The 9,941-nt window shown below is 43.5% G+C and overlaps 1 protein-coding gene across 12 annotated transcripts in view; it reads left to right on the top strand.

Annotated features, from left to right (window-relative positions):
• The first annotated feature begins 3,949 nt into the window (after nt 1-3,949).
• PPP4R3B (protein phosphatase 4 regulatory subunit 3B) overlaps nt 3,950-9,941 on the top strand; it is a 73,485-nt gene continuing 67,493 nt past the window's right edge. For 4 of the 12 annotated variants that reach the window (XM_030828587.1, XM_030828584.1, XM_030828585.1 and 1 more), the window contains exons 1-3: nt 3,951-5,569; nt 5,663-6,501; nt 8,128-8,183. In XM_030828587.1, coding sequence (XP_030684447.1) covers nt 6,360-6,501; nt 8,128-8,183 — 198 coding nt within the window. In that variant the 5' untranslated portion in view covers nt 3,951-5,569; nt 5,663-6,359. Of the gene's footprint in view, nt 6,502-8,127; nt 8,184-9,941 lie in introns of all 12 variants that reach the window. The other 8 variants (XM_030828581.1, XM_003262398.4, XM_003262397.4 and 5 more) reach the window with 4 other exon arrangements.

Here is a 9,941-nt window from a genome sequence, read left to right as displayed (position 1 = left end):
AGATTTATTCCATGAATCTTACTCAGTGGTGTGTCAAGAACTGACTGCCTGGAGATAGAAATTAGAGATCTCAGTCTGGGACTTTCAAATATGTAATATAAGTCTGATATGGTAGCTATTAAATTGCCTGCTAAAGGGAATGTCAAATTGAGTAGTAAACTTCTAAGGGAAGTTTCATTCTTTCAATAGTTATTGAGAACCTGCTATGTTTGACACCCTGTGCTAGACTAGAGATACAATGGCGAGAAAAAATGCAGTTCCCTGGACTAATAGAGGTTTTTCATCTAGATGAGAAGACAGTTATTAATCAGAAATCATACAAATATAAAGCTACAAGTATGACAGGTGCTGCAATGGAGGGGTGCATGGTGCTATGAGCGTGTAATAGGATATAATGGATTCTCTGTATTCCTAGCATCGATTTTACCCATACCTCATAGAGTAGCATTCGTGGGATTTAAGTGGGATTAATGTAACTTCCAGTTCCAGGGATAGGCCCTGATTTGCCCCAGCCAATCAGTGCTTGACATTCTCTAGACCACAAAATTCTAGGTTTAGGGGTGGACATGTGACCTAAATTAGTTTAATCACATTGAAACTGTGAAATATGTGAAAGAAACTCTCTTTTGATATGGACAAAGAACTACATAACCTTGGGAGATCCTGGCCACCATTTTATGATACAAAAGGAGTAAGCCTTAGGATGAATCTGACAGCAGAAAGAAAATTGAGTGGTAGAAGGAAATCAAGTTCTTGCTGATACTGTTAAGTCACTCAATCAAATCAACCTGCGGTTCACCTTATCTTCAGACTTCTCATTTATGTGAGCCAATAAATTCTCTTATCATTTAAACTAGTTTAAATTGGATTTTTTGGTAATTGTAACATTCCAAGGGGGATTTGTTCGAATGTGGCTTTTGTCAAAGAAAAAAAAAACCCAGGGGATTTGAAATAGGGAGTCCAAGAAGGCTCCTCCAAGGAAGTGATAATAGTGGCAACATTTAAAAGATAAAATGGGAGTTATTAGGAGATGATTGGTGAGGAAGAAAGCTCCAGACAAAGAGAATACCTGTGCAAAGACAGCAAGCACGGGCATGAGTCTGAAAAAAGACTGTGCAGGTTCTAAGATGCAGCTGGAGAGGTAGGCAGAAGTAGGATGAAAAGGGCTTTTTAAGTCACTGAAAGGATTCCGGCCACTGAAATATTTTTCATAACATATAGGGGTGGATAGGATACATCGTATAATGCACATAACAGCCCCTCACAACAAATTATCCAGCCCCAGATGTCAGTGGTGCTTAGGTTGAAAAACATTGCTCTAGGAAATTAACCTACAAAGATATTGGCACACATAAAACAACTTTTGCACAATCATTTATTGTTTGAAATTACAAACCATTGGAAATGACACAAATATACAATAAATGAGTTAAGTAAATTAGGGTACATTTGTACAGTTGATGCAGGATTTTTCTCGGCCACTTTGACAGCCAGAGACCTCCAGCTGGCAACACCCCATCTACTCGGCCCACCAGGACATGTCTGGCTTGTGCTCAGGCACGAATCCTGCAGCCACCATGGCCTCAGCCTCTGGCAGGAGGGGGTGTGTGAGTGAACAAGTGCAGGGCAGGAGTGGGCTCTGTGCGGGGCTTGTGGCTGGACCAGGTGTGTCACATTGAGGGAAATGTGGTGGCACCCAAACAGGGGTGCTCGTGACCCTGAAGTCCCAGAGGGGGTGTTACAGTATGCTAAGAGCTCTTTTAGTTCTGCCGTCTGCAGCCCAATGGACAGTAGCATGTTAACAGCTCTATCAGTCCCACTGCCCCACTCGGGCCCATAGCTTCAGGACTGGCTCTGCCCCACTGCTGCTTCCCATCGCATTGCGTGGGGCGGTTGCCCTCCACCAGCAGAGGGTGAAGGGCCACAATGTTTACAGCCTTCTTTGTATCTGCGTTTGGTGGGTCCCAAATTTTTGTTCTGCGTCCAAGAATGAGGTTACACTGACAAAGGGTGAGGAGGGTGGAGAAGAGTTTTATTTGAACTATATGAAACAGCTCTCAGGAGAGAGAGGATGCAAGGGTGGTCCCTCACTCAAAGTCAGGTGGTCTCTATCTCAGTGTGGCTGAGTCCACGGCTTTTATGGGCTCAGAATGAAGGCGTGCATGCTGATTGGTTTGTGAGTATGCAAAAAAGGCCAAAACAACAGCACCACTCAAAGGTAGGCACGACAGTGTAAAAAAACAATTAGGAAAGGATATGTGTAAAATAGGTGAAGGGTGGGGATCAATCAGAAGAAAGCATGCCAAATGGGAAGAGAGGTTCTCAATCTGGTCTGTGGATTTACCCTGGTCTTGTGGCTAGCCTTTAAACTGTCCTCAGCTTGAAGGGTTTCACCAGGGACCTGCCCCTGTCTGCCTAGGATTTGTCTGCCTTTTGCGGCTATCACAGTGGGATACTATGTAGCCATTAAGTAGAATGAGTTAGCTCTATATATACACTGACCCAAAAAAGGCTGTCCTGGGCACGGTGGCTCATGCCTGTAATCCCAGCATTTTGGGAGGCTGAGGCAGGTGGATCACCTGAGGTCAGGAGTTTGAGACCAGCCTGACCAACATGGTGAAACCCCATCTCTACTAAAAATACAAAAATTAGCCAAGCGTGGTGGTGGACACCTATAATCCCAGCCACTCAGGTGGATGAGGCAAGAGAATCATTAGAATCCGGGAGGCGGAGGTTGCAGTGAGCCGAGATGGCACCTCTGCACTCCAGCCTGGACTGTGTATGAAAAAAAAAAAGAAAAAAAAAGTGGAGGGCAGGGGGTCAGACATGGTGGCTCACACTTGTAATCCCAGCACTTTGGGAGGTCAAGGCAGGCAGATCCCTTAAGCTCAGGAGTTTGAGACCAGCCTGGGCACCAACATGTAGAGACCCTGTCTCTACAAAAAATAAAAAGGAAGGAAAAGAATAGTATTCCATTACAGTCATGTATCCCTTAACAATGGGGATAGTTTCTGAAAAATGGATCATGAGGTGATTTTTTGTTGTGTGAACATCTTAGAGTGTACCTAAACAAACCTAGATGGTGTAGCCTACTACAGAGGTCCCCAACCTTTTTGACACCAGGGACTGGTTTTGTGGAAGACAATTTTTCCATGGAAAGGGGTAGTTGGATTCTCATAAGGAGTGCACAGATTAGATCCCTTGCATGTGCAGTTTACAATAGGGTTCTCGCTCCTACGAGAATGTAATGCCCCTGCTCATCTGACAGGGGGCAGAGCTCAGGCCGAAATGCTGGCTCCCCTGCCACTCACCTTCTGCTGTGCGGCCCAGTTCCTAACAGGCCCTGGACCACTACATACATATTTATATATAGTTACCTGTATATGCATAGAATATCTCTGGAATAGGACTAGATACATACTTTCCAGTCCCAGTGCAAAATAAAACCGCAGGGCCCTTGTTCAGAAACTTTTCTGAATTTCAAGTTAGTGACAGCAAAACATTAAACCAAGTGCCTATCTGTACAGGTCACCACCATGAAGCCAGCCCTCCTCTGGCAACATACGCAGGAAAATGGAATAGAGGTGATTCCAAGAGGAAAATTCCATGAGTGGCAGGAGACAAAGACTAAAAGAAGACTTAGTTTTCACTATGTATCTTTCCCTTTTTTTTTTTTTTTTTTTTTTTTTTTGAGACAGTCTGTCACTCTGTCCTCCAGGCTAGAGTGCAGTGGCGCAATCTTGGCTCACTGCAACCTCTGCCTCCCGGGTTCAAGCGATTCTCCTACCTCACCGTCCCAAGTAGCTCGGATTACAGGCCCCTGCCACCACGCCCGGCTGATTTTTGTATTTTTAGTAGAGACAGGGTTTCACCACGTTGGCCAGGCTGGTCTTGATCTCCTGACCTCAGGCAATCTGCCCGCCTCGCCCTCCCAAAGTGCTGGGATTACAGGCGTGAGCCACCATGCTCAGCCTCTCTGTCTTTAATTTCATATGTGTAAAGGCATTACTTATTCAAAACAACAAAAAAGGAAGATTGTGGGCTTATTTGGTTAGCAGCTCTTTGAAGTGGAACTTTGATGACTGCCTGAAGCAAAGAACATCTGCTGGGGAAAATGTGGTTATGGGGGGCCCTCAGACTTGGACAAGCACTGGGCCCTATGCTTTGGAGGGGTCTGAAATCCATGGAATCATGGGACTGTAGCCACCTGCAGCCCACTCTCCCCTTTTCAGACCATGCTGTGGGCACTCTAGAATTCCCTACCCCAAAAGCCAAGCCTGACTCCAGGGTCTGCACAATCCTCTTCCCAAGTTCAGTCTTCCTGAAGAGTAACCAAAGGGTGAGGCTTGGACAGAAGGCTGGATAGTGTCTAACATCAGGCTCAAAAATTGTGTGAAGCATTCTCTGACTCTTCCAAGGCAGAAATGTTATTTTCTCTAGGTCAAAATACATTTTGTCCACATTCATCACATCAATTAACTGGCTCTATTGTTATGTACTATATTATGATGATTTAGTTCAAGTACATTTTCTGAGGTCTCCTGTAGATTTTAAAAAAACAACTATGAATCCAGATTTTGAAATTATTTCTATCAGCATGTGTTCTGTACACTGACCCATGTCGTAGTGTACTGCCGAAGGTTGTCCACACTTAAGCGACCTGGTCAAAACATAAGCACGTTTTAACAAGACCATTGATTAGTTATGACTACAACTCCCAAGATGCACTGCAGGGTCAGTCAGTGTGCGCGTCTCGCCTGGTTTTCACCGATCAGGCTAACGAGCTGCACAGAAGTGGCAGCTGAACGAGCTGAGAGACTGTATTAAAGAACGAATATAGCGGGGATGGGGAGAGGGCGTCTATGGTCCCAGCTACTCGGGAGGCTGAGGTGAGAGGATCGCTTGAGCCCTCAAGGCGGAGGCTGCAGTGAGTCGAGATAGCGCCATTGCACTCCAGCCTGGGCAGCAGAGAGACTATCAAAAACAACAACAAAACGAATAAAGGGATTCTACCAAGAGCGAGCTGGTACTGAAATAAACGACACGCTACTACAACAAGCGCGGGACTATATCCAGCGCACAATGTGCGATAACAGCCTCAATGCAGAGAGAATCTCTCCTTTCCTTATTCAGTGCAGGAGACCCCTATAGAGAACGCAGGAAATGCCCGCGAGAAACTCAGAAGTATCAAAACAATCACAGATATGTTAGGAAAGTAGCTCCCCGCCACTTCCCTAAATTTATCTGCAGATTTACTTTCCAAGGTTACAAACACAAGAAGAGCACTGTATTTTCACGAAGCGGAAAATGTGCTTTACATTGCCAGCTAAGAGCCTTAACGGTGAAGCCCTCTGCGAGAAACAGGAAATCGTCAACACACTTTCGAATTGCCTGGAGAGTTGTGTCCATAGACAATTCCTGGTTAGATGCTTAACTGTAACAGACTCCATAACGGGGTTTAGCGGGCTTCCATTCGGCTGAAAGGGCTCCACGTTCTTTCCTTTTTCACTGAAAGGTTTAAACTTATTTTTCCTCCTCAGGCGGACGGAGAGAGCTTCCTTCTGTCAAGGTATGAGAACACTTTTCCTTCCTTTCTATCCGTGGTTACTCCGGTTCAAGGCTACGTACTTCCCCAGTTTGCTTTGCTTTGCTTTTTCCTCAGAGCTGAGTTCCTGGAAACGTCACATACTGGTGCCAGCCAACAACCTGACGAAGTGCGGAACCGGAGTCGCCTTCCCCCTAGCGGCCTCTCGCGGCGCAGGCGGGGACGGGGAGATCGCGAGAACCTCCCGCCCAATTGCGACCCCGCGTCAGGAGGCGGGGCCGAAAGAGGAGGAAGTCTCGCTGAGGTACTCCCGCCCCAGTCCAGTACCCCTCCTCGCGAGAGCGCCGAGCATGCCGGCCTGGGAAGCGCGTGCAGAAGCGGAGGTGCTGTTCATGGGACTTGTCGGCCGCCGTAGCCCCTGCTAGGACAGCCCGTGCGAGCCTGCTGGAGGAGGAAGAGAAAGGCAGAGAGAGTCGGGTTACAAGATGGCGGATCTGTAGTAGTTACTGCGGCGGCGGCGGCGGCGGCGGCGGTGGGAGAGCAAGCGAGCCTTGGGGGGCAAAGGGACGGGAGAGTGGGTGTATGCGGGGGTGAAGTGAGAGGTAACGGGGCCTCCGGGCGAAGAGGTCTCACTGGCTCTTGTCACCCCTTTTCGCGGCTGAACCTTTGGAGCCATGGTGAATTCGGGCCTCTCCGGAGACGCCGCCGCCGCCACCGCCACCGCCACTACTGCCTCTACCGTCTCCCAAGAGTGAGGGGCGCGGACGAGGTGAGCGAGGAGGCGGCGGCTGGAGCGGTGGAGACAGCAGCCACCATGTCGGATACGCGGCGGCGGGTGAAGGTCTATACCCTGAACGAAGACCGGCAATGGGACGACCGAGGCACCGGGCACGTCTCCTCCACTTACGTGGAGGAGCTCAAGGGGATGTCGCTGCTGGTTCGGGCAGAGTCCGACGGTAAGGTTATCGGAACTGTAGAATGGGGGATAGTGCCTCTGGTTGGGGCACAGCCTGGGGTTTAGGGCCCTGGGTCCGTTACCGTTGCTACTCCTTCGGGACAGCGCGTTGGTTCTGAGCTGGCGCTTGTGTACGGCAAAAACAAACTACTGTACTTTTGACTGGACTTATCCTCAGAGACCGAGACTCTGTCCGCCTCCCATCCCTCCTAAGGATTGGACTCCTTCCTTTCCAGTCCCTCCTCTTTTGAAGAGGGGAGAGTGTGAGAAAGAAGGGAAGAAGTAGTGAGAGACTAGGTACTGATGTCGCCCTAGGAGCTGACACCCTTCTCCCCCTTTATTCCTTTGTTTTCCTGTCCATTATACGTCTAGTACAAACGGTTTAGCGAAACTTTTCTTTCTGAGTGTCGTTAAAACAAAATTGTACCAACGGGCCCCAGGTGCCACAGCCGACAGGTGCTGGGGAAAACCGAAAGACACCTTTTCCTGGCTGTATTGATGACTGTTGCCACGATACATGGACACACAAGCACATACATCTTTAGTCTGAATTTCTTCGGGCTGCCTTTGTAGAAGGCGCTATGAGAAAGTGAATGCCTTACAATCTAAGCAAGTTGGGACACCAAAGCAGGTTGTAAACTGCTGTATTCTTTGGTTTATTGTAGTCATGTGAAGTATTTTAAATTACAAAATGTAGAGCCGTAATTAAAATGCCTTTTATAGTGTAATCTGGACTTGATTTGAATAACTGATGTAGGCAGTTAGAAAAATAATCTTAGGTTTATTCTTGACATATTTTGTATTCTTGCTCGTCCCCTTTTATTTTAAATAGTCATCACATTTCTACAGAAGGTATTCTTTTGTTCTTGAGGAAAGGATAAATGCAGCACTGTAATTTCTATACTAAGTGTTTAATCCCTGTCATGATGTTTTTGTTTTGTAATTTGCATTATTTGTTAAACTGGGAATGCAATAAAACAACTTTTGTTAAAACGAATGGCTTGAAGTGGTCATTTAGACCTTAAAATTTTTATTTCAATAAAATTTTAATAGTCATCTAGTCTCCTCATTCCTTGGTTTGAATGTTGGTTTTAGATGAATTTTTTCTTTAAGGGCGTATGGGAATAGGATGAAATATTTTAGATTAAATATGAAGCCTAGATTTGGAGAGAAAATGTGAATTCGAATACATTTTATTAAGATGTCCAACTTGGTAAAAAGACATGAAAAGTTTAGGGTGGTGGTTTAAATGTGCATTTTTTTTTTTTTTTTTTTGGAGACAGAGTCTTGCTCTGTTGCCAGGCTGGAGGCGCGATCTGGGCTTCCGGGCTACTGCAACCTCTGCCTCCTCTCTCTCTCTCAAGCGATTCTCCTGCCCCAGCCTCCCCTGTACCTGGGACTACAGGCATGCGCCACCATGCTCAGCTAATTTTTGTATTTTTAGTAGAGACAGAGTTTCACCATGTTGGCCGGAATGGTCTGGATCTCTTGACCTCGTGATCTGCCCGCCTCCCAAAGTGCTAGGATTACAGACGTGAGCCACCACTCCCGGCCTTAATATGTATTCTTAATTTTATTCAGGGTTTTATCATTTGAGACTTATGATACATTATTTTTTATCTTTCAGGATCACTGCTCTTGGAATCAAAGATAAATCCAAATACTGCATATCAGAAACAACAGGCAAGTAGTTGTTTATCTTTAATTTGAAAGACTTCATCTGTGATCAAGAAAGTATTAATCTGACAAAGGTGGGAAAGCTTTCCTGACAAGAAAAAAACATGTTTGGTAAACAAAGATCATGTGTATTTCTCTTGCAAGTTAAAAGTTTCAGACTGAAAGTTTTTGTACTGGTGATAATTATCATTTTTGGATTAAGCCACTGTCGGTTTATTCTAAGATGTATTTATTAGTATTATTTAACTGTAGTTAGCCAAGTCTCTTCTATACCTTGTACATGAAACCTTTTCTGAGCCACGTTTAAAGGAAATGACATAGAACAAAATTCAAAGGGATACTCTTAAAGCAAGGAAAGCCTGTTTGTGGTGTGAAATTAAATCCTTTGACTCAAGTAAAGGTAGAGGTTTTGAAGTAGAAGCATTAAATCCTGCTCTTTAATTGTTGTGTATTTTTAATATAGTAATCAATGGATACTTTACAAAAATGTACATTACCAATTATGTAACATTTTCTGTTTATTGTCTTATTTGGGAAAGAAAATGTGTATTGTGTTTTAGCATGCCTGATTAATCTGAAAATGGTAGCAGTGATTCAATCTTTTTTATTCTGTGAATGTTTTTATTTTTATTATGAAATATATTAAAATTGAAAAGTAAGAAAATAATGGGTGTCTACTGTAACACCACCAGATTTAACAATGTTAACGTTATGCCATATTTGTTTCAAATATTTTTGTAATATTGAACATTATAGATAGAGTTAAAGCTTGTTTGTATCCATCCCGTTCTTTACATTCTCCATCTCCTACATAGGTAACCACTATTCTGAAGTTGATGTGTATTCTTTGTGTACATGCTTTTATACCTTTTCTGCATATGTATGTATCCATAAATAATATGTAGTCTGTTGTGTGTTTTTAAACTTTACACAGTGGATATCGTACTCTTACATGTATTCTGCAGCTTGCATTTTTCACACATTCATTTTGAATATTTGTTCATGTTAACAATGTAGATCTAGTTTTCTTTTTAAACTCTGTATAGTATTCTTATGTATGACATACACCTGTTGTTATACATTTGAATTATTTCCAGGTATTCTTTTTTGTGTGTGGTATGTAAAGTCACGATGGCAGAGATTTTTGAAGGAAGATAAATTATTTTAGGATTACATTTACAGCATCAGTGCCCACTTCAAGGTTTATGAAAATTTGGATGCCCAGAAACAAGTACTTCATAGTTGGAGGAATAAAATTCTGTCTGTTGTGCAGCTTATTATTACAAAGTCTAACTGTTAAACAATTATTTTATGTATATAACACATTCTTGATCAGTTATTTGAAATACTTTAAAATTTTCAATATTCTATTCATAGCTTTTTTCTCTGTTTAGAAAATATTGTGTGTCTTATTTGATGGAGAAGCAAATTAAACATTTGTCCTGAATTGAAAACCTGAAGATGTTTCCTATACTTTAGACATTTTAAGGTAGACATTTAAGTAAATTTAATTTCTCAGTCAGCCAGGCAGCTCTCACTCTCTGTCTTTATACCGAATTTTTACCAGATAATCACTTTTAGTTTGTTTTTGTTTGCTTGCTTCTTTGTGGGGAAAGAAATACTAATTTTTTTTTTTTACCATATTTCTCTTATCTGCATGAATATAAAGTTATCAGGAACTTTGTTCTTAAATGTAACTAAGTCATAAACAGTTCCCTACAAATTTAGTTATAATAATGGATTCTTCTCAAATTACATATAAGA

This window comes from Nomascus leucogenys, chromosome 14 (assembly GCF_006542625.1).
Source record: "Nomascus leucogenys isolate Asia chromosome 14, Asia_NLE_v1, whole genome shotgun sequence".
NCBI classification, from domain to species: domain Eukaryota; kingdom Metazoa; phylum Chordata; class Mammalia; order Primates; family Hylobatidae; genus Nomascus; species Nomascus leucogenys.
This window is presented reverse-complemented; position numbering and strand designations above follow the sequence as displayed.